Source organism: Montipora capricornis, chromosome 11, assembly GCF_036669925.1.
Source record: "Montipora capricornis isolate CH-2021 chromosome 11, ASM3666992v2, whole genome shotgun sequence".
In the NCBI taxonomy this organism is placed as follows: Eukaryota; Metazoa; Cnidaria; class Anthozoa; order Scleractinia; family Acroporidae; genus Montipora; species Montipora capricornis.
This window is the reverse complement of record NC_090893.1, coordinates 10,215,071-10,240,266: the sequence shown is the minus strand read 5'-3', so window position 1 is coordinate 10,240,266 and position 25,196 is coordinate 10,215,071. Positions and strand designations below refer to the sequence as shown.

At 38.3% G+C, this 25,196-nt stretch overlaps 1 protein-coding gene and 2 long non-coding RNA genes across 4 annotated transcripts in view; 1 reads left to right on the top strand and 2 right to left on the bottom strand.

Moving 5' to 3' along the window:
• Positions 1 to 105: 105 nt before the first annotated feature.
• On the bottom strand, positions 106 to 4,649 carry LOC138022908 (uncharacterized). Its single transcript, XM_068869923.1, has 5 exons — positions 4,544 to 4,649; positions 3,234 to 3,261; positions 1,970 to 2,113; positions 1,310 to 1,552; positions 106 to 601 (listed from the first exon to the last, which is right to left on the bottom strand). The coding sequence occupies exons 1-5, from the start codon at positions 4,544 to 4,546 to the stop codon at positions 558 to 560; spliced, it is 462 nt and encodes a 153-aa protein (XP_068726024.1). The 5' UTR covers positions 4,547 to 4,649; the 3' UTR covers positions 106 to 557.
• Positions 2,036 to 18,136, top strand: LOC138022909 (uncharacterized). Of its 2 annotated transcripts, XR_011126677.1 has the most exons (8): positions 2,036 to 2,926; positions 3,977 to 4,815; positions 6,828 to 6,921; positions 7,529 to 7,604; positions 8,589 to 8,740; positions 16,080 to 16,111; positions 16,463 to 16,519; positions 17,248 to 18,136. It is a non-coding gene; the product is annotated as an uncharacterized lncRNA (long non-coding RNA). The 2 variants fall into 2 exon arrangements; XR_011126676.1 differs by lacking the exons at positions 2,036 to 2,926; positions 3,977 to 4,815 and adding an exon at positions 5,781 to 6,665.
• Positions 18,137 to 18,140: 4 nt separating this feature from the next.
• Positions 18,141 to 25,196, bottom strand: part of LOC138022910 (uncharacterized) — a 15,203-nt gene continuing 8,147 nt past the window's right edge. Inside the window, exon 3 of the long non-coding RNA XR_011126678.1 lies at positions 18,141 to 20,204. This is a non-coding gene — a long non-coding RNA (uncharacterized lncRNA). The remainder of the gene's footprint in view (positions 20,205 to 25,196) is intronic.

Genomic DNA, 25,196 nt, shown 5'->3' with positions numbered 1-25,196 from the left:
CAAAGAGACTCTATATCAAAGTCTTTTATCTGAACTGCGGATATCGGAAAGGATTTCAGTTTGACGGGAAAGATCGTCGCACTTAAAGTAGCTACTTCCTCAATTTGTTCTGTCCAAAAACCGTTTGAAAAGGCTGCGTGTGTATTAAAACCGAGGTAACTGTTCTTTTGCCAACTGTAGATGTAATGCAGACCTACGCCGGTGATAATAGCCTGGTTTGTTCAAGAAAGTAGTTATATGCTGTATGTCAAGAACGAACGAAGTCTTTTTTAACACTGTTGACTGACTTCCCTCTTTCCCTGATTAACTTCTCGGCTCTGGAAGAGATCGTTCTTCTTCCAACGCTCTCAGATCCCGCATCCCTGCATTGTACATTTTCTTAACAGCTTAACTCCGCTGTGCTTTGAATCAGCGCAGTGAATTGTTCATCCTGTCAGAGGATAGACGCTCACAACACCATGAGAATTTTTCCTTGGGAGACAGCTTTATAGCTCTTTTCTGGCTGTTCCTTTCCTGTCGCCCCACGCGTGTTCATGTCATGTATTTCTCACTCGGTGTCACGTGAAAATCCCATTGTGGTTCTCGACGAGATCAAGGAAGTCTAAAAATAATAAAAATACAAGAAAGCTGATGAAGGTGTTCAAAGCAAGCGATTCTTCTGACCGTTTTGGATTTTAGGTTCTATGACTATTTTTTGTGATTATAGTCAGGATCCTATAGGCGAATATCCTATTGCTGCGAATTCTACTTCCGACAGCACAGAAGCTAGAATTTACGGTGCGTTCGATTGAACGTATTCCGGAATAGGAATACATGGAATAGAAGTTAGAAATCCTTCGTTGTAACGGAGATTCACATTAAAGTTGTCAAACACCTGCTAAAATGCTATTTTAAACATATCTTTATTATCCTTGTTGCTTCAAAACGCCATACATACTGTTTTAAATCATCACGTTACGAATTCTTATTCCGTAATAAGTTTAATCGAACGCACCCTTATTAGTAAAAACATAAAAACTTCTAAACGCACTCTTTCGAAGGTACCCACGAAGCTGTCTAGCTAGAAATGTAGCCACTTAGCTGTGTAGCCACGCTTATTATCGTTGTATGTTTCAGAACGCTGACGATTTTCAGGGTGCATGATCTAAACTAACCAAATCTTCTTTCACAATGATATGCATTTGTTCTGGAGAGCACAGTTGTAACCCAAGCAGCACATCTGTTGATTTCGTCTGGTCACAGTTCTTCCCCCTCCGACCGTTAACCCCCATCCACTTCCTAACATGGCCTACAACTGAGGTCAACGTACCTTGATAAGTTAGTTTCCGGTCTCTTTCCAAGTCTGCAATGGTAATCAACTCCTCAAGTTCTTCTTGTGGTATTTTATTGTCCATATTTAGTATTATGTAGCGTAGTTCCGCCGATTCAATGTATCCTTTGTTGTCAGCGTCGAAGATTCTGAACGCTAACATCATGTCTGCTTCTCTTTCATCTGGTTTTTTCTGATCTTCCATTAACTTTACAAACTCTGGAAAGTCAATCACGCCATTCCCTGGTACGACAAACAGCCAAATTACAACGGTTTTCGTACGCTTTAAAACAGCAAGTGTTAGTAAATACTAAAACAGAGGATAGCGTTGAACGCGCGATATCTGATTGGCTACTCAAACTCCTAATTTCCTTTGCTCTTCACCTTCGAGCAACTCGCGCGGGATTTACGGCCGAAAATATTGCAAGAATAAATGAGTTAAAACCATCTTTTTGCGCTATATTATCCCACTGTTTTAGTATTACTAAAACAACTACGTGTATTTGTTACAGGTAAATTTGAAATTCAGGTTGAAGTGATTTCAACCTAGCTAGGTAAATTTAATTTTAAACTAGGTCGAAATTGAAAGTAGGAAACATCAACAAAAAGTCCATCAATTGTTAGCAAGTAAGCTGTTAATGTTGTAGTCACAGTTCTTACCATCATAATCCACATTGTTTATCATCGTTTGTAATTCTTCCTCTGTCGGGTTGAACCCTAGAGATCGCATTATCGCGGACAGTTCTCTCGTGGTGATAATCCCATCGTTATTGCGGTCGAACAAAGAAAAGGCATCTTTGTATTCTGTAAAGAAGGTGAAGATAACATTGGAATGAACCAACAAATCGGTCAGATAGTTATCTTGTACCGACGACAACTAGAACAGGTGAACAATTAAGGTATGTTTTTGGCTCCGTGTTGTGTGTCGAATTGCATGGCGAGCTATAGTCGCAGGACTAATCAGTCAGCTTTATGTTTTCTTATGACAGTTTTAAAATCGGCAGAATTGCTCGGAGGGTTGTTTTAATCCAGTATTTTATCTATTTATTGCATTACTTTGTTGTTATATTAGCTGATGAATTGTCAGTCTGTGAATAAATAAGGACTGTATACCCACCTATCTTCCCTTTAATTTGCCGTTTGTCCGCAAATTAAGCAAAAATAATCATTAAGGTAGATACTATTTTTCACCCTCTACAGCACGGAGGTCCAATATGTAACTTTTTAAGTTTTCTTTATATACGAGTACTGATCAGAAGTTTATTATTGTTATCCCTTTTCCAAATTTTGTTCTTTCTCGACTGAATTAAGTGTTTTGGCACCCTCTTCCCTCGGTACCTTCGCTGTGTTTTTAGGCGAGTATATCTGTTCATTTGCGATCTCACCCCGCAGCCTCTGTAATCCCTGAAGTCTGTGATTTCCCGCAAAAGGACAGACGACAACAACGGGGTCTCAGCGTCGTATTCCCATTATTTCCAGATGTCCCTTTTAAGGTGGCACTTGCTCCTCAGTTCGCTGTTTGAGGTCGCGCCCTCCAGCACAACCGAGTCAACCATATGGAGGTTTTCTTATTTGGAATCGGGAAAAACATGCAAGGATGCGATCTGAGAAAACGAGGTTAGTGATTTATTTATTTTATCTTTATCTTCTGAGTGATCAACTACATCTCTATTGATGATTCAGTTGATGGGCAGCCACGTGTAATTGGCTTCGAGTCGATTTTTATGAGGGTGGAAATTCGTGGCATTTCGTCAAACATAACAAGCATAATTTGTGTGCGAAAATTCAATTTTATCGAGTGACGATTTTTGCTCTCCAGAACTCACTGGCCAAAACTCCTTTTTTCCTCGGTTATTTCTGACATCTGTTACAATGCCAGGTGTAAGTGTTCATCAACAAACCGTCGATCCCTCTTTTTCTTTACCTTCAATTTGTTCATCAGACAGGTTCTCCTATCAAAAAAAAGAAGTAAGATCGAATGTTGAAAATTTTTCTTTTGAAGCATTTTCTCCCAATTGTCATCTAGAATTACAGCTTTGTGTAATTAATATGCACACAATTGGGTGGAATGACAGTATGCAGAATATTCTCAAACCACATCCGAAGGAAAGGATTTCAATAGAGAAAAAACGAGAAACGATTGCAGCGGAAAGTAATTTGGATTAAGGAAACATAGTGTCTCTGAAAGAGTGTCAACCTTTTCGAGACTAAAATTGCCAAGTTTTTGTATTGTTGGATAATTGTTCCAGCTTTATTCCACTTCCTTTCCTGGCAGTGGTTATTTAATATTAAGTTTTAGGAGAGCTTTTTGTTTGCTCTTTACATCAAGCTGTTCTACTTTAGGCAAACCAGTAGACACAGCTGCAATAGGTGATATTTTTATCGGTTGTAATCGTGCTTTTATTTCGTATGAAAAGAACAAGAAGTTCTCCACTATTGTTAAATCCCAAGAATTGCCGGGTGAACTTTTAAGCCGCAATTTCATATTCTAAAAATAAAATACAATTGCGGTATCTGGTTCTCTCGCTTGATTGACAGCCTTCCATATCACTTCAACTTCAATTTGAAAGTTGTGAATATTAGCATCGGGAACTTCAGAAAACGCAAATATTTTGTATAACAACGATGTGTATAATAAAAGATTATAATGCTCGCTTTTTTTTGCAGTGGAACGTCACTAGAAAAAAAAGCTGAAAAAAATTGAGGAGGGTGAAGCAAACCTGTTTTACTGTTTAAAGACAAAGTTAACTTCGAGCGAAGGCAGCTTAGTGGATATAGTCAAATATAGCGAGGGTGCAATGTGTCTTTTCGTTTTTGTGATCTGGCAATTACTTTTTTGCAGTTCAGTCAAGTAAGTAAAAATAAATAAATTTAAAGAATGGTTTGACAAAAGACGCTGTTATTTCCTAAAATGGCGTCGTCAAATTGGTTTTCGGGAACGTTTAAATACAAATCTTTCAGCTTTCCTTAATACTGAGTTAATCCTCTGTTTTGGTTTAACGTTGTTTCTTCCAAGTACACGAAAACGGCTTCGAAAATAAAATTAAATTTACTATTGAAAATATGTTTTCATCGTTTCGTTGTCCGAAAACTACTCCAATTCTCCGGCGGAAAAAACTGAGGAAACCTGGATATTTATGGTTGGCTTTGTAATCAGCCGGAATTTAAAACATATCTTACCCCTCGTAGTTTGGACGCACTTAAGTAGTGTTTTACGTCAAAATAATGGCTTACCATGCTTGTATTATTGAACTTTCCAAGATAAAGCGCAAGGAAAATTAATAATAAACCTGCGCACCCAAGTGGCCGTTTGGACTGAAAATAAGTCCGACGCTGCAAGGCTTAAACTGAACTCGTTATCGTAATTGCTGCATCGTGAAAGCTTTCCAATTGGCTCTTGGAAAAGAATTACAGCTGACTCTGTTCGCAGATGTCAACTTTTCCGGTTTGGCTTTAACGATCCTCGGGATTAGCCTCTTTCGTTTGATCAGAACTTCGTCCAAAAGGTATGCAACCACCAAGAAAACAGTTCCTTGTCGTCGGGTGTTTCTGGTGTCTTCAAGGAAAAGGAAAAGTTCTTAATTTCAAAATTCAATGTAGTTTGTCAATGTAAATTACAATGCCTTTCGGAAAAGGAAGAAAGGAGGGTTATTGTTTCTAATTTAAGTACAGTTGCGTTGTCGGTTTTGCTTTTGTGTAACAGCTTAAATCGCGGGGAATTTAGGTGTAGGTGTTGGTTCTCTTGGTTTTCGCATGGCGCATTCACACTCGGTACGAGTTCAGAAAACCAGTAAGATAAGATAAGCTTAAAGTATCTGCAATGGAACCCAAACATTGGCGCATTTTCCTTTGAATTTTACCTTTTGAGTGTTAAATAATATATTTTTTTTCTGCATGAAAATTTTATTGACATCGTTTGTTTTCTGTCGAAATCGTGTGCAGAGACGTTTTATTAGCTATTTGGTGAAAACTACATTTAGGCGTGAAATTTGTGAGGTAGTTTATTTGAGAAGAGGTTCCTTGTTACTAGTCACTGTCAATTTCGGATCTCTTTTTTGACATAGACCGGGTTTTGATCAGGAGAAACTAGTCCCAAATGACAAGTCGTTCGTTCACTTCGCTTGCGGAAGGACCCGGAACTCATGAACAAGGGCTGTGAGACGGGACTTCCGGCTTATCGTCCTTATCCGAGAAGACTTGAAAGTCTATTCATTTGCAGATGTAATTACAAAGTCAGCACTTTCTCCTCAGTTATTTAAAGACCATGAGTTTTGGTCCGGCCGGAATTGAACTCACGACCTCCCGCGTGACAGCCCGGTGCTCAACAAACTGAACCACCGGTGCGCGGAAGATATTTCCACGAGGAAGAGATTACTTGACAAGCGCCGGGTTGTTCAAAAGCTGTTTAACGTTAATCCCAGATTAAAAATTAACCAACGCTGATATTCGACAAAATTTTACATTAGAGGAAGTAAATCTTGAAAATCAAAAATAAGCAAGAGAAACGTCACCATAAAGCTGAGAGTATGGAACCAAAAATTTTTGCGAATCCTGGATTAAGTTAATCCGCTTTCGAACAACCTGGCCCTGTACCGATGAATATTCAGACGCGCTTCGTTCCTCGTGACGTCAGGGATAAATTTTCCAGTCACGCGGTTCACAACGACTGACCCCCTGTAAAATTAATAGGAAATGTAATAAAAAATAGAATAAACTTATAATGGCAAAATCAAACTTATTACCAGGATTTTCGAGTTTGCTGAAGATCTGTAATTTTAGCGACCCCAACTTAGTCACTTTCTGTTTATGCATAAACCTTACATAGAGCATTTTAATTGTAATTTGAAAAACGGACAGCGCTACACTTCATTGATTCTGTAACACTTTTTTTTTAACCGCGAATCTTTCCATTTTTAAATCCCACTAGCCAGAGAGTTCTTACCCCCAAAATCGACAATTTGCGACCCTATTCTTGAAACTCTGTCGGGAACTCTGTCAAGAATGCCATCCAAGTCGTGAAAATGCCACATATCCCCATTAGCACATGAATAGGAAGTACCCCCCTCCCCCTCCCCAGGCTATTACAGCTTCTTGTGTCTCCATACATAAAGTACCTACTTTATTCGGATTTCAAAATGGATACTTGTACAAACTACAAAGTTGCGGAGGGAAAGAAAGAAAATATAAATAGAAGTTACTTATTATCGGTCTTTTTCAAAGCATTCTGGTCCACAGCAAAGGAAGTGGCAATATGTAATTAATATTCTTAGCGCCTGAGCCTGAGCCTTAGTCTGTTAAATTTGCGGAGTGTAATACTTGAGATGTCACCGACACAAGTTGTCTATCCAGACAACTGGTAAGTCAAATCTTAAGTTTTTATTAATTGTTTTATTTATTTGTTCTCCACAGAATATGCAGTTGCTATCTTTTTTCACACCAAATCTTCATAGTTCTTTCTTGGATACAATAATTCGGTGGATAAATTTAACATGAAATTTTCTTGACTTATTCTCTTTAGGAGTTTGTTTGAGTGGATTATACAATGTATATCCTTTGCCAATCATCTACAGTTAGCGGTTGAGCTTTGTTCCATTTATTCAGTCCAGTCTGGGGTGAGTAATGAGTTTTGTTGTTCAGTAACTTGAAGTCATCTTTAGTTGTAGCATTTTCTAAGTTTTGCTCTGTAATGCTGTCTAGTCTAAAACTGAGCTGATTATCAAGAAACACTAATTGTTAAGTTCCTCTGAGTTCTTTGATTCAGTAGGAAGGCTCCTTGTGATGGCAGATATAGCTTGATAGTAGTTTAGAAAGTTCGTTGGGCAATTATATCTTGTGCAGAAATTTTAATGAAGATGATTCCTCTTGCAAGCCATTCTCTTATAAAGAATGGTTTATTGTCTAATTCCTCTATTGTTAAACTGGCCAGTTTTAACTGGATTGAAGCTTATGCAATGATTTGAGTTTACTGAAGAAAGATAGCATTTCTCTTTAGAGAACTGGTAATTTGGAATGGAGAAATTTTGTATCATAGTTGCAAAAAAGTTAAAACTTTAGAATGCAAAGTTTCCTGAAAAAGTTGTTGGAAATTGATTTACAGTTTGGGAATGAAAGGGAAAGCTGATGGAGAATCTAAGTGAGTCGCAAAGCTTTCACCATTAAATCAACATCAATCATGTTTAAACCACTTTTACTACTTTTTCCCTTTTGATTTTATCATAGGGCACAGGTGTTAGAGGCGGAATAAACAATCTTCGATAGTCCCAGAGATTTTATACGTAGCACCTTACCAAACAGGGTAAGTCCTTGAGCTCCACCTATCAAGACTGGTGTGCAACTTTTGTATCTTAATATTAAAGTGCAATGGTCATTTTGATTTTGGTCATGAGAGAAATACATTCCAAGGATTGTAACCGGGTCCCTTGGCCTCCCTGTCATTGAGCAACAGAAATTTCGTCCACCTCATAAGCGGCATTGAAACTTTTTAATAAATGTGGACCGACTAAATCAACTCCACCATAAAACCATCTTTCCCTGGGGATTTGCCTGGTTGAAATAATTCTAATTCGGCATGTAGGGTAGTTATTTTGACCACAACATCAAACAGATCTCACTTGCTTAGGATTCAGAGTCTTCTCAGTAGGGCAAAGTATATAATTAACAAATTGATGTCAGTTTTTCATGTGTCTGTTCTGTTATTGATCATGAATTGCATCATAATATAATATTATTGACAATTTGTCAAAGTAGCTGTGGATCTGCAGACTACTTTGACAACGTTATGACGAAATTCATTGTCAATAACAGGACAGACACAGGAAAAACTGACATCAATTTGTTTTTTTACAATTACAAAAAGGCAGAGGGGTCAAAATTAACTCAAAAGAACGCAAGACAAAAATGCGAGAAACTTCAGTTTTCTTCAAGCTGATGCCACTAATGTCGTGTTAATTTTGTATAAATTATCCAATGAGCGTGCAAGAATTTTGCAGTCATTGTAAAATTCCAGTCAGTCACATGAATCATAGTACTTGGCACTTATTAAAACCATCTCAAGAAGTACATGCTTGTATCCTCATACTATTGTTTTGTTTCTTTTCTTGAGTGGGGTCCACCCTTTGTACCGTTCTTGCTCAAGACCTTTTAAAATCTCCCTTCAATTCCATTAAATTACATGTACTGCAAGCATACTTAAACATCTCCCTTCCATTCGACAGCATTTCTACTATTTAGATAAACTTGGTTATTTACTTCTTTTTTCTATTTCTTGTGAATTTCATAGGGGGTCAGTTGGAGGTCAGTGTTTTGTCAGCGAAGGACATTGGCTATTCTACAGAAAGCCATATCTTCGTCAATGAAAGACTAACCAAGAAGAGGAAGGAGCTTCTAAGTGACTGTCTAAAAGGAAATATTCCTTCATGTCGATAATTCATGGTAAGTTACATTTAATTTTTTATATACACGAGAAAGAACACTACAATTAAATCTATTCATGAATTACCAAGTAGTAGATTTTACGAACTTTATAACAGTAGAGGGCAAAATTACTAAATACTGATTGGCTGAGACAGAGCGCATTTGTCATTAATTTTGGTAATTGCCCTGGGCAAAATTTTCTTCCCATGTAGTACAGTAAAATGCTTTTTAGCAGGCCGGGCTGGTTTCATTGCTTTGGCATTGTTGTAGAAAAATTGTAACATTGCACTCAGCTTATTTGTGTGTTTTACAGTTCAGTGAGTCAAACGCTTACTGAACACTGAAATGGCTTCCTACAGAATTTTGCAACAGCATATGTAATTGCTAAGATTTTAGAGGTTGCAAAATACTCCGGTGATCTTGAACAATTACAGCTGGGGTAGCTGACTTGATGTGAGGCAATAGACAAATTGAACTCCACTGATAGGCAATATGTACACCAGATTTAATCAAAGTTCACGAATCTCACTGAGTTCCTTGAGTTACAAAGTCATAATGACAACTTGTAGAATTGACGATAATCTTACGATGTAACAGTAGTGGTAGTACAAGTAGATTTGCAGCGATGAGTTATAGATGTAGATGTGGATGTGGGTTTGAACTGAAAAACGATAATTCGGTATATTTAGATAGTATTAAACTAACCTAGTGACATAAACATAATAACTTGGTGATAACTAAATGTCGATAGAACCTTAAGAAATTGTAACTTGCAAGCCTGCAAATAATTTTGTTATAAGCCTGTGATATGTCAGGCTAGGGACAAAGTTTGACCTGACATGCAGTCACCCTGGTCAGACAAATTTTTTTTGCACACTTATGAAGTGGGATGCCTGTGGCAGACCACTTTATAAATTGCCTGGCATCTCATTTTCATAGTCTTTAATTTTTTAAAACTCTTTAAATGGTTCAAATCTTATGCATTTTCCGTAGCAGCCAAAACATGGTAGTCTGTTATTTGATCGACAGGAAAATCCTTGCATTTTGTGATTTAACGTTAGACCTGAAAGTATTTCTGCTCTAGCATGATTGGAATCATCTGCAAGGTCTTATGAAGTAATCATGTGGGATTACTTCAGCTACTTCTGCTACTATTACGTCTGAATAGCACCACTGTTGCTATTCAAATTATTCTCCATTCGCTTTCAGAGGAATGTTAAGAAAATCTTTCAAGATTCTATTCAAAATGTTTGAAGTTCCACGGGGAAATAACTGCTCTTCTCCACAAGACAAAGTAGTAATAATCGAAATAATCGCAGGTGATGGTCACGTGTGACATGGTTCGGGCAAATAGGAACACTTTGTCAAAGACACAAAATTCACCAGATTTACATACGATACGCTAAACAGCATTATTTTAAAATCTAAAGAGATGCTGTTTTTATTTAATCAATAAATGTCAATAGCATTTGTATGGAAGCGATCGTGATTTGACTGGGGAAGGATACATTTTTGAAATTGCAATTTGAGCAAAACAAAAATTGGCGTCTAGTGACATCATCAAATTACTAAATGTAGATCACGAAGTTTCCTGAATTTTTATCCAAGCAATGGTTGCAGATGAGCTAGAAATAACTCTCAGCAATTTTGGCTGATGACAGGAGAGATGGTGTTGTATTCTGGACATGAAGAGAATAGTGCTCCTCACACGGAGGGTGTAGCACTTCTGCCGGCGGAAGAGGCACGAAAAGCCTTGGTCAGATGGGAAGCCAGGGGGCCAAGGTTCATAACAGCATCCTTTAGAACAGTGCCCCAACAAATGACAAGAGTGAGGAGGTGAAGGATGAGTTCTACAATCAGCTGCAGGGCAAGTGACCAAGATGTGAACATCCTGATGGGCGACTTCCAATGCGAAGATTGGATTGGATAACACAGGGTATGATGAAGTAGTGGGAAGACATGGCCTTGGTGAGATGAATGAAAATGGTGAACGATTGGCAGATGTGTGTGCTTTAAACAAGATGGTAATTAGGGGTAGTGTGTTCCCACACAAAAGGATACACAAGGCAACATGGGTGTCCCCGGATCTTGTAACAGAGAACCAGATTGACCACGTCTGTATTGCAAAGAAGTTCAGAAGATCACTAGAAGATGTCCGGGTCAAGAGAGGAGCAGATGTTGCATCGGACGATCATCTGGTAGTTGCCAAACTAAAGCTTAAGCTGAGGAGGAATGAAACAGGTCAGAAAAGAAGAAGATCGCGATATAATGTGGGTTTCCTGATAGACATAAGTACAGCTGAGAGATTCAGAGTAACACTGTCCAACAGATACCAAGTCCTACAGGATTTGCACGAGGATGAGGAGGGTTTGAACATTAATTCGCAATGGATGGGATAGATAGATAGTTTAATAAAAATATTACTTCGCAGCGAAAAGGCTGAATTGCATAATACTTTACAAATTTGACAATGATACGCTGTATATACTATGTTAAGATACATGAGTATGATTAATTTAAATTTATTTAAAATACTACAAAATGCTAAAAAAACCAGAAGTCAGAACAATAAGCAGATAGCTAATCGGACGCATATTTACACAGTGTTGTTGGCTAATCGGCACATGGCCGGAATGAATGACCGCACACCCGGGAGGTCGTACTTTCTATTTCTCCTTAGATTATAATGGCTAACATGATCTGGAGGAAGTAAGTGGGATAGTTTGTGGTTACCAGAGATTACATTAAACAACTTAAGGCACTGTTCCTCGCGCCGAGACCGCAAAGTGTCAAGATCATAAATACTTAAGCACAGACTATAGGAACAATCAGGTAGAATGATGCTTAGCGCCCTCTTCTGTACTCGCTCGATATCATTGATAAGATACTCGGGCAAAGCATGATGGAAAATAGGCGAACAATATTCGAGAACTGGTCTAACAACAGTGCAATAAAAGTTGATAATATCATGAGGGTTCACTCCCGCTCTCTTGAGAAGAACCAGGAAGTATAGTCTCTTATTGGCTTTCCTGATAGCCTCATTCACATGATCGTTCCACGTAAGATCACTAGACAGAGTCACTCCTAAGATCTTGGCGGAGCTAACAACGGAGAGTTCCTTCCCATCAACGATGACAGGCTCAAACGTGTGTCTGTTCTTCTTAAAATAGATGTTCATGACTTTACATTTGTCGGCATTTAGGGTCATTTGGTGGTCACACGACCAGGTCTCAACAGCGTGAACAGCACTTTGGATGTCGCTTGACTCTCCTCGCGGTACAATCTCGGCTACCGTAGTGTCATCCACGTATTTCCAGGAATGGAAGCCGGAGACCCTTAGGTCATTTATCATTAGAATAAATAACCAAGGGCCCAGTTTAGTGCCCTGCGGGACGCCAGCAGGGACTGGGCCCCATTCCGAGAAACAGTCCTTAGAGAGCTTGACACGTTGTTGTCGGTCTATAAGAAAGTCAGCAACCCAGCAGGCGACACTCCTTGGAATCGATAGATCGAAGACCTTATGTACCAACAGGGTGTGGTCGATAAAGTCGAACGCCTTCCTATAATCGAAGAGGACCACTCTCACGGCAGCTCCGTTACCGTCAGTTGCTTTGGACCAATTGTGCACCATGGATGTTAGGGCGTGGAGGGTAGACGATTTTGGGATTCCTCCGTACTGGTTGGGGTCGATCACCTCCATCACGGCAGGGCCCACACAAAGACCAACCACAAAGTCTTCAGCGACTTTAGACAGCGCCGGGGTCAGGGAAATGGGGCGAAGATGTTTACTGATATCCTCAACAGGTTTCACCTTTGGTATTGGGACAACATCAGCCATCTTCCACGCTAGCGGGAGTCTATTCTCGGCAAAACTGCAATTAATGATCATGGAGACGGGGTATGCAAGGATATCAGCATACGCTTTCAGGAGCCAATTGGGTATCTCATCCGGCCCAGCCGCCTTACGGGGGTTCAACTTTTCCAGCGCTGACAAAATTGTAGACTCGGGTATAATCAACGGTGTGGATCCCTCCTCAGGGGTTGGGACAGACTCCAACCTCTGAAATGACTCCAGAGGCTCGACAAATGCAGCATTGATCATATTTGCGATGTTTTGTTCAGAGAGGCCGTCAGTGCCTTCAACCTGTAAGCTGGAAATAATGGACGTAAAGGTGGCAGTTAACTATGCTTGCGAAGAAGTGGTGGGCCGAAGAAAACCTGAACACAAGGAATGGCTATCAGCAGAGACATACCGGAAGATACATGTACAGGAAAGCAGCAATTAACAACTGCCGAACAAGGGCAGCAAAGAAAGAAGCGCAGAAACAATATGCGGAAGCGAACACTGAAGTAAAAAGAAACATCAGAACAGATAAGAGGAACTTTGTGGATAGAATGGCCCAGGAAGCTGAAGAGGCAGCAGCAAGTGGGAACATGAAACAACTTTACGGCTTAACCAAGAAGCTTACAGGGAAGTTTGGACGAACAGAGTATCTGGTCAAAGATAAGAACGGAAGTGTTTTGATGGGTGCAAATAAGCAGCTAAGTAGATGGGCAGAATACTTTAAGGAGCTTCTTAACAGGCCAGCTCCAGCTAATACACCAGACATCCCCGCAGCAGAGGAAGACCTACCAATTGATTGTGGCAAGTCCACCAAACAGTGGGGACAGATGAGATTCCAGCAGAAGCACTCAAGGTAGAAGAAGAGAGATGCTCTATGGATTGTTTGATAAAATATGGGAAGAAGAGGAGATCCGTTTAGAATGGAAGGAAGGACCTTGGCCTATGTTCGAATTATAGAGGAATCACGCTCCTGTCTGTCCCAGGGAAAGTACTGAACAGCGTCATTTTGGAAAGGTTGAAAGGACCAGTAGATCGTACCCTACAGGATCAGAAGGCTGGCTTCAGGCCAGACAGGTCGTGTACCAATCAGATCACAACACTGCGAATTATAGTGGAACTCCCCCCTTTATGTAAATTTTGTTGACTACGAGAAGGCTTTTGACAGCCTAGACAGGGAGTCATTATGGTGTACCCATGGGGTTTATCAACCTGATCCGAAACTCTTATGAGGGTTTGTCTTGCAGTGGTTCATGAGGGGAGATTGACAGAGAAGTTTGAGGTAAAGACTGGAGTAAGGCAGGGATGTCTTCTGTCACCTTTTCTGTACATCTTCAGTTGGCTATAGACTGGATCATGAGAGCTGTTACAAACCGAAAAAGAAATGGGATCCAGTGGTCCTTGTGGACACATTTGGACGGCCTGGACTTTGCTGGCCAGAAACCATTGGCCGTCAAACCCTGAACTGGAACCCCCAAGGTCAACGAAAGAGAGGGAGACCACGCAACACCTGGAGCTTGAAAAGGATATTAAGAGGACTGGACACAACAACACTGGCAAGTTATTGTTGGTGGTCTATGCTCCAGGAGGAGCAAAGGGCTGAAGTAAGTAACACTGCGTACAGTTATCCTCATCGATTTGTGCTAAAATCTGGGAACTTAATTCTGGACTGTTTGACCATTTACACCAAACCAAGACTCTAAAACTTCAACAATTAATAGGTCTGCATGTAAATTTTGATGGCACTTGCACATATTTTTTTTTACTCGTGTTTTTAGCGCATGTAAATTGTCTTTTCGTGCAGGAAAAATGTGTACACTGTAATGCTGACATACCCATGGCCTGTGCTGTAGTCCCTGAAAATTCACAGTAAAACTGGTCATAAAATCTTATCACTCCGATGAAAACACAAAGAACATGCATTTGTGGAACAGTGCCCTTGTTGATTGTAGTATTATTTAATTTAAATCAATGTAAATGAATTTTTTAGTAAGAGTGCATGAAACGCAAGCTGAAATGAAAATTAGCCATGATGCACTACGACCATATGTTAAAAGGCTACCTTGACATTTGGCTTTCTTGAGTGAAAATATTATGAATATGGGTGAGAGTGTTTGGCGTAGCGTTACTGGTAAGACAATGAAATGCAAACAAATCAAAATGAAACTTAGCCATTTTGCATTTTGCTTTCTCGAGTAAAATTTGTTTTTTAAATTTCGCATCATAACATAAGACTCTGGTCAGCCTGATCGTTTGCCAGTCAAAATCTCAAATTTATTGGAACAATTGATGTCCTGATGATCTGTGCTTGTTTTGTAGGCTTGAACTTGTAAGTAGCAATAGTAATAGCACAACAATTACTAAAAAACTGATAGGATATCCATTGATAGATAGCAAGTAGCAGATTCTATGATCGTGGAGCAAATAATAGCTGAATATACCTTAAGAGTGCCCAATTTATAATAATGCATATATACATGTATGTGAATAAAACAAAGGCGTGTGCTCTACAGTTTTCTAAACTCCCTTGTGGAACATGTAGTAGCTATCGATATGCATGAAAGCAATTGTTTACCCTTCAAGATACTATTTTATATTCAATAAAAAATTTGTGAGAAAAATAAGAAAGGGAAAGTAGGTGTTTCAAAACTAACAGCATGCATTTGGAAATTATAAACAAGTATTTCAGGCAATTTCGGAAATTACTGGTACATGTACAAGTGATATATTAATCCTTAATCAGTAGTACTAGGAAACATGTGATTGCCTATAGATGAAATTGTCTTTCTAGTATAAGATGCATAGAAATAGAATAGAAAAGACTTACTTTGGTCTAGTTACAAATTGTGGTTTATTAAGACTCTCATCGACAGGGCATATAAAATTAACAACAATACCCAGGGTTTTCAAACATAATGTTTTCCAGTTGGTTAATTGATAAGTCTGTTCTTGAGACATGACAAATCCTTAATCCCGTTCAGTGAGGTATGACACTGCCAAATTGTTGACAACAGGGTTGCTTGAGTGGTTAACTGTTTGATGAAGTCCTGTAGAGTCTGTCTCAATAAAGTATATGTATGTATATTGTTGGGATTCCTAAATAATTGTAATTTACTTTAGAGAAGTCACTTTTTACCCAAAAGGGTCCTCGTAGATTTATATTCTTTGATATTTGAGCCCTGAATTACTTATGTACTACACATGGGTGGGGGATAGTACAATAAATGGTGATAATTTCAATGACTTTGAGAAATTGCATCTACATGGAAGGGCTGTCAGAATCCTTTTTACCTGAATGGATCCGAAACTAATATATATTTTGCACAAACTTTTTTGAATGAAATTAAGCTACAGAATATTCATTGGCACAGTTCCAAGCTACATGACCCCACAATCCGTAACTAATGAATAATTTATTGATACAGTAACATGTTTGGATACCATACCTGTATGTGCTGTTTTCTAGGTATGACCCTTTTTTGATTTATTAAAGTATTTTCTGATTTTGTTTTTTAGGGCTTGTTATCTCTACATATTTCTTTCTGGAGGTAAGTACCTGCGACATTATTTTTATTGTAATGTGTTATGTCAGAAACGTGTAACGCGCGTTCAGAGCTTCTGAATATTCAGTGCTAAGTACCATATTTGGAAACCCCTCGCTCCAGTTAATTTCGCGTGAGAACATTAGTGGTATTGCGTCACGGTGTTCTTGGGAACTGATTGGTTTAATGTTTCTGTCTTGTTGTTCCAAATATGGTACTGAGCAAATTGAATATTCAGAAGCTTGTTTCCCAGCACACAAGGGGCCGTTACACGTTTCAACAAGTTTTTGTTGAGAGTTTTATACAATACAAGAGTTGTTCTAATTTTTTTCTTCTTTTTCAACCATGAACCTGAAGGCAAGATGGTGATTTACGAATTCTTCTTTGTGACTGATTTTGTACATGTTGAAGGAGGTAAATGTTTTGTTGGCGTTTTGTAGAGGGTGTATGCAATGTACTGTCCCAGAAATCATTAGGTTGACAATAGTGCGCTTAGTTACCTTGCTTTGATTTAAACCTCACTGCTTTTGTTATGTACATAATTTCTTACTTATTAGCATGACAAGGGCAACCCTAAAACCCGGAATCACAGTACAATACAGAGAGTAAAAACTATCCTAAACATTCATAAAAGCTAAGGTTAGCTTTTACTCTTTGTATTGTACTGTGATTCCCGGTTTTAGGGTTGCCCGTATGACAACAACATCATTAATATAAGAAAAGGAGGGTTTTGCCAAAAGCAGGCCCGCAGCAAATCCACGTGCATGCACAGATCTGCATCGGGTTTGGGCGTGCAAATAAAAGACGGTGAGTTTGAATTCGTTTACAATTTTAATCATTGGAATCCTTGTTTCTGTTTGCTGTTGTAAACAAACAAGGATTCAAATGATTAAAATGGTAAAGGAGTTCAAACTCACCGTCTTTCATTTGCGGGCCCAAACCCGATGCAAATCTGAGCATGCGTATGGATTTACCGCTATACAAGAAAACTGTGTGGGCCTCCTTTTAGCAAAACCCAGAAAAGGAGTGAGGTTTCTAAGCATACAATTGTAAAGATGTCTATGTCGTTTTCTTTCAGTTAAGTTATGGTAGGAATCCAGTGGTTGTGAACAAAGGGTGTTTTTTTTTTGTGTCTTCTCTAGGAGTTATGAATCCTTTTACTGTTGTAATCTGGAGGAGGAGCCGCCGCCGCCGCCGGAAGAGTTCTCACTATGAGATAGTAGCTGCAGTGGTGAATTAATTGACCTTCTGAGCACTTGCAGATGTTTGATTGTTAGGATTTTGGTGTGGTGCACGATAGTTTTGTCCATCTGGGATCCCTAGGCGGGCGGAATTGTATTCCTTGTATGATGTTATCACGAATTTTTTCAGGTATTAAAATTGCGATGTATTCGTGCAATTTGAGGTCAGTAATTAAACAGTGGGAATGGAAAAATTCGAAAACGCTGAATAACATGTACAATTTTTCCATTCCCACTGTTTAATTACTGACCTCAAATTCCACGAATACATCACAATTTTAATACCTGAAAAAATTCGTGATAACATCATGCAAGGAATACAATAGTCCATTTCCTAGTTGCTCTTTGCCTCTGTTTCAAAGCGAGTCGTCGTCCTGGAAGAGTACGAAGACTTGTTTTGAAGAAGAGGCAAACAGCAAATTGGGAATGGCTTCGTTTCGCCTAGGAATCCAAGATGGAAGTCCAACATTTCATATTTGCCCGCGACGGAATTTCACTGTATTTGTGCCGACGTTTGTCTGTTAACAGACTTTTTTCGACCTGAACATTCTAATTTGGGTGCCTCTTGTTAGACATCAATTTCTTCGTTTATAAGCCCTTTTCAGTGCATTATATACAAAACCATTTTGTTTCGTGGGCTTCAATTGCGTTGAGAAGACTGACCTTTTGATGCTCTATGGAGGTGGTTAGTCTGGGAAGAAACGTGGAAAAATTGGTATGTATATATTATAAATAATATAAGTGTCAATTTAAGGATTTGAAGATGAAAATAAAAAAGTGATTTCGGAGACTCGTTCATTTGATAACATTTTAATAAATTAAAGTCCTTTGTATAGGTTAAAGAAAATTAATTATAAGATGAACGTTTCGAGGTCAACTTGACTTCCAAGTGATGTAAATAACAGGTTTGGAGTTCAAACTAGTTACTTGCACCACTTGAAATTCATTGACCTACGGAAACGTCGTCTTTTGCAAAAACTAGCGATTTGAAAAGTATCTCTTATAAAATCAACGTTTCGAGGTCAATTTGTCTTCCAAGTGATGTAAATAACAGGTTTTTTGGAGTTCAAACTAGTTACTTGCACCACTTGAAATTCATTGACCTACAGAAACGTCGTCTTTTGCTAAAACTGGTTTGTTTCTAAAATTCCTACTTGTGGATCCTTACCTGTTCCAAATTCAGTTTTTGCCCTAAAACCTTGTCAATCTTGAAGGCGATTTGAAAACTATTTCTTATAAAATCAACGTTTCGAGGTCATCGTGTCTTTCAAGTGATGTAAATAACAAGTTTTTTGGAGTTCAAACTAGTTACTTGCACCACTTGAAATTCACGTTGACGTCGAAAAGTCGTCTTCTGCTAAAGCTTTGGTAAAATTTTTTCCTACATGTGGACCCTAAAACTTGGCCTTACAAACGTCAGAATTTTGCAATGTTGGCAATTTGAAAACCATTTCTGTTATTGGTGGAGATTCTGTAAAGACTAACAGTTTCAGAGGATGGGAAGCCAATTACCCCTAGAAAGGCTCAACCCGGGATTAAATTTGATCGATTATCAGAAAACGAGGAGTCAAAGCAAATTTTCCTTACCCTTGTCACACAGTCCGGGAAGGCAGTCTCGTAAATTTTAAACAGCTTGGAGAGAGTAGGGATCTCTGTTGGACCTTAAACTTAATAGGGAGAGGACAAAAGGTTTTGGGTTGTTCATGTGTGCATTGTTGTCTGTCAAAAGTGCCTATTATCCCAACACACTTTAGCACTTAATTAATTCTTCGAAATTGTCCCAAATACATCGTCTTGTCTTTAGGACCTTTTGATTGAAATTTCACTTCTCTATTAGCTTTGAAAGATGGCAAAAGTTGTCATACTTTAATCCAAAAGCGACACACAGTTCAACATCTTGAAACAGGAAATGTTGAACAATGTTGCAAAAACGTGTTGAACGGAATAGAGCTGGTCTTTTCAACCTCCATTTTCGTTCAAAATAAGAGGCAGTGTGGCCCAGTTAGGGCGCTTGCCTTGAGATCCGGAGATCCCGGGTTTAAGACACGTTTTGACCGCTCGTTGAATTTGTTCCTGATAGTCCCTGGTTCATCTTCCCAGCTGCACTTATAAATAGCCAACTAGTTTGCCTCCGGCCAGTTGGAATTCTATACAGTTGTTGTTTTTGTGTTCTGTCGTTTCGTTACTTGTATTTCATTGATGCTGAAAAGCCCGTATGGGGACAGGTCAATTCAGTGTGTATTGCATTATATAGATAGTGTTTCTGGACGATTTAACGCGCGCTGTGACTGGCTCAGAATGCACGGCTCACTCTCGGTTATTAAGTTGTTAGTATTTTACTGTATCGTTCAAAGTGTTGAACGAATGGAATATTTCAACATGCCATCATAGTTGATGCCATGACACACAGTTCAACATTTGTTGATCATAAAATGTTGAACCGTGTGTCACTGGCTTTATTGATTACAGTATCACCATTTTTTCCATCTTTCAAAGCCAATAAAGGAGTGAAATTTCAAAAGGTTCTAAAAACAACAAGATTTTTTTTGGAGGACTTCGGAGAATAAATAAGGTGGAAAAATGTGTTGAGTCATAGGCAATTTAAGCTACGGGTGAAGGGAGAAGAAAAATGTCTTGGGGAACAGTATCAAAGGCCTTCTGGACTAAACAGATACAGCTCCCATAGTGAGGCCTTCGTCCATTTATTTGTCGCGGTAAGAGGTAGATCTTCTGGAGACGAATCTTTGCTGACGCCCCACTGATACTCTGAAAAGAAAGCAATGGCCTAGCGATGGCTATCACTACACCGAAAGATCTGACTTTCAAGTAGCTTCTCAGGAATGCTGAGCAAGGGGGACCTATGACGAAAAAAAAGGCGATTACAAAAGCAATTTCTGAATGACAAGAAACAATCGAGAAGAATTGTTTAACAAAGGCAAGTCAAGCTTGACTGGTTCAGATCTCTTTGTTTTAATGTCCCAATGGGGTAATAATAATGAGCTTGCCCTCCAGCATAGCGGATTTTGTACCATGTGATCGTTAGTTGCAAAAGTCCTATAGACCCTTTGCATAAATGGCGCCCAAATTTGAATAACAATACTTTATACATACTTATGTTTCAAGACAAAGGATTTTTCTCATGAATGTGAGGCTAAGGATGTATCAAGTATTGTTATTCAAATGTGGGCGCCATTTATGCAAAGGCTCTATTGATGACTTACACAGAACTAAATAACGAGTTGAGGGTATGCAGAAAACCCTTATTGAATGAATTACTGTAAACCTCAGGCTACGATTAATAGTTTCATATCCGTTAACATGACCATAAATTTCTTCTTGATTACAACACCATATCTCGACTTCGTACTTCTTTCATAAAAACAACCATTCAGAGACAAAACAAGATATCGTTTTTTGTTCGTATCGCAGATAAATGTTCACACCCACGGAATGAAACTTTTAAGAGTAATATATGTTTAACAATGAAGTGACCTTATGTAGCTTGGTAGGACCCAATATTTAACAATTGAAAAACCCTCCAACTAAAACTTAAGCCACATCTGAACCAAATAGAATATGGAAATAGCCTCGCAAACTTTGTTAGCTTATTATCTCCCGAGTGATATAGTGTAGTTTGTTTGTATGTCTGTGTTAACGCAACGGTTATCTTATGACCAATTCTTCAAGGGAACCTCCACTTCAACAAAAAAATAACTTTAAATCACAGGAAATGACCATTACAGTCAAGTCAGTCTAAAGTATTTTAAAAGAAGTGTTTGTATCCGAAATAAATTTTAGAATCGCCTCTTTTTTTTCAAATTTCGCTGGCGCCGCCATCTTGAATAATTGTAACGTGTAACGGTTGTTCTATTCTTGGTTTGCAAGTGACGCCACAAAAAAACTAAAGAGCCTTTTGAGTTTTTATCTCGATCCGCTACAAGAGGTTTTAAGTAATGATCCGTGTAAGGTGGATAGCAATTTCCTTTGTTATGCGGCAACGGGGCTTTCCCCACATAGGAATGTTATCATTTTTACACAGAGAATGCATAAACCTACAGGAAGGCAGTTAACGCAATAAAATTCATTTACAGCCCACTTTGAAAGGGTGTTTTTTTGTGTTAAAAGATTTTGACCAATCACAAGAGTTGAAAACAAAAGCCAAGAAACGTTTACAATTTCACATGTTCCCCACATACGATTTCTGTGGAATTCATTTAAACTGAGACCAGATGAAAGATGGAAGATGGTTGGAAAGTAAGGATGAATATAATACTGCTTTATGAAGTTTTGTTAACCGTTTGCTGTTTAAGCCAATCAGAAGTAAGTACAGACAATAGAAAAGTTATCACCTTTTTGCATACCAATTAAATTCCAACATGTTCGTTGCCGTTGTTGCTATCGTTCTTATCTGGACCGTTTCTTAAAAATATATCTGTTGCATGTTTTCAGCTCGATACCGTGCTCCGTTTCGAAAATAGAGCAGTTTGAATTTCAGAGTTTTTCCACAGGGCGTGACATGTTGACGGCTTAAGAAGACCATGCCAGTTGCATAAAAACATCTATTTCGCTGGTGTTTTTGTGGCCTAAAGAGCCAATATACTAGGAGACGTATCTATACGAATGTTTGCTAGCTCATTATACAGCTCAGAAAGTGTTAACGACAGCCAAACTAAATTCCAGATGTTTCTACAGGATTCCAGCTGCCATGATGGTGTACTTCAGCAGTACACCAACATGGCGCCTCCATACTAAACTCTACAAATTTGAGTAATATATTTTGCCGAATAACTCAAGCACGAAATATCGCACAGCCGTGAGACTTGGACCCGTTGTTTATTTATTCCTCTTCTATAATATTTCCATTTCTTGCCTCAATTTCTTAAATGGTAAGCGATTTATGTTTTCACTTGCGTGACGTGCAATCAGACAAAACCTCTTTGTGTCAGAGCGATAGGCTGACCGTCACACGTCACAATTATTCAAGATGGCGGAGCCCACGAAATGTGGAAGTGAAAATAAGCGATTTTAAAATTCACATTTCTTGATATAAACACTGTTTCAAAAAGACAACAAACATCATCAGAAGTGATTATTATTCAGTTACAGATAAATTTAAATTTAAATTCAAAAATACAAATGAATGGACTGTGAACTAACGAAATTGATTGACATAAAACGACAAGAAATATGCTAATAATAGAGATGTAGTTTCTCACTGCTAACATTTTCATTTAAGGTTGGCTTTAAATCACAGATTAACAGACTCTTAATATTACAACGCATGTCTGATCGACCAGTTGCTAAAATTTCAAAATGATCGCACTTTAATCAATGGTTGGTTGAGAAAACATGAACAATTGCAAATTCGTGACAACTTGTTGTTAGAGCTTTAAAAAGTTTTGCGGTCTTTCTGTCACGTAATCAGCGTTTCGTTTTTCCTTTGTAGAAATCATTGCAATCCCAACAGTTCACTCTGTACACTACTTTTGACTTCAAAGAAGGAGCTAATTTATCTTTGTAAGGGAAAAAAGACTTGATTTTTAAGGTGTTTTGAAAAACTATTGAGGTTCAAAAAACCATAGAAGTTGCTTATACAAGAGCTCAGCTGTTTTGTGAGGTGTTTGCTGTAATGACCAAAGAAAAGTAGAACGATTAGAACATCTTTTTTTCTTAACTGTTTGTACAAGATCTTTTGGCTTATTTTGATTTTTCTCAATGACATCATTCATGATATTTAACAGTTCCCTTAGGGTAGCCATGAAGTGACAAAATCCTCTTGAGGTCATTTAAGGTTAACTGTAACAATCAGGGTGACAAACAAATTCAAATGCAGCGATAAGCCAAAGTTCGGACTAGGTTTATTTTGTATTTACACAGAGTAAAGAGTCTCATTTGGTATAAAGACCTTCTTCTTTCCATAGATTGACAGTGAGAAGGAGTTGTCACAATTGCGTTTCATAAGGACATAATGGAATGGAATTTCATCATTTTGTTCAAACTCAGTTGTGAATGTATTGTACTGTCTCCCATTCAGGTAATCTAAAAACTCACGTTTTGTTCTTGAAAAGTGAAAAGTTCTTGAAAAGCATCATTTGTTCTATTACCATATTTCTTGTTGTTTTATGTCAATCAATTTCGTTAGTTCCCAGTCCATTCATTCGTATTTTTGAATTCAAATTCATCTGTAACTGAAAAACAATCACTTCTGATTAATGTATGTTGTAACATACGAAACGTTACAGTTATAAAAAGAGTTATGCAGTTCAACCAAATGTTTGTAACCGCTGTTTGTGTTTTATTCTTATTGAAACTTAAACGGCCAAAGTCAAAGAATTTTTAAACTATTAAAACTCTTGAAAGTTAAAAAATCTCATGAGCGGATTCAGAGCCTACCTTAAATATTCCAGTTGTGAAGATAGCTCTCAATACGTTCTAGAGAATTGTTTTAAACTTTGCAAAGTGTTTTCATTTAGCCTGCTAATTACTTTCCAGCGAGAACTAATGGTGATAACTGACATCGCTGAGACCATTAACACTTAAAGACAATTTGCTGTCATTAATCAGATTACCTGTTGCTCTGGTCACCTGTTACATCACACTACTACCAAAATCACTAAAACTGTTTGCACCCCGAAGAAAGTGATCGATCGCATTTGTCGACTTGCTCACAAGACCATTTGAAGCGCCCCGATTTAAACCGATTTGTGACGTGTCACTCTTGATGTGAGCGAGGCCGTGGGAAAATAAAGAAACAGACCGCAGCATGAGATGAATGTGTACGAAGAGCTTTACACCATTTGAAAATGATATGTGGTTACTGATGTTTGAGCACAGGGCGAGATTTTTTAACAGAGTTCTACCTGGGACGTTTTTGAGATATAGGATTAAAGTAAAAAATGAGTGGTCTTACAGTTTCACACATATGGAAGACATTTTGTCCTGCCTTCGATGTTCCACAACGACCGACAAAAACAAACGAGAAGATACATCAAATGTTTTCTTTTATATTTATTTGCAACATTACTGTCCTTGAAATCGTTTTGATTACTAAATGAAAATACCGGTAGTAACTATTTACTTGTTCTCCACGACTGACATTATGATAATTAAATTACTGCTATGTTGACGATTGATATAATTTTCGCAGAGAATTTGTCTTCGAATTTACGTCAACCAAAACAACAACAAGGGATAAAAACTCAACTTATCATAATTGGAGTGAGATTTCGGTATCGATTCCCGCGCACAAATTATTTGTCGATACTATACTGGTATTTATAAACCATACAAATTTGCGTTACGAGCATGAAATTTGAAACAACAAAGCATAAAGTGTTAACACTGAACTGCCTCGCAAGCCTGTGACATTCTTATTTTCTTCTTGCCCAAGGACGCGAGTCTTTACACTATCTCGAAGTATCCAGCTGGACGATGGAAGTAATTTTTGGTTGCATGTTTAACAAAACTCGTCTGCCATATTTTTGAAACTGTAAGACCACTCATTTTGTACTTTAATCAGGACTATATCTTTGAAATTTCCCGGGTAGAACTCTGTTGAAACATCTTCCCCTCCACTCAACTATCAGTGACCAAATACCATTTCCAAACGGTGAAAAGTTCTTCGTACACATTCCTCTCAAGCCTTTTATATTTTCCCACGCCCTCGCTCACATCAAGAATGACATGTAACAAATTGGGGTGCTCCAAATGGTCACATGAGCAAGTTGAAATTCAAATGTGATTGATCAGGGTGCAAACAGTTTAGTGTGCATTATGTCAAACAGTTGCTGTTTAACATATCTGCTTTGTGATGATTAGAGTTAATCCTTTCAAAAGTACAGTGTTTCTTG

Coding starts and splice junctions, on each gene's coding strand:
- LOC138022908 (XM_068869923.1), bottom strand. Junction 2,114..3,233: donor GTCTGATGAACAAATTGAAG/GTAAAGAAAAAG, acceptor CCTTCTTTACAG/AATACAAAGATGCCTTTTCT. Junction 1,553..1,969: donor AAACAATGTGGATTATGATG/GTAAGAACTGTG, acceptor TTGTCGTACCAG/GGAATGGCGTGATTGACTTT.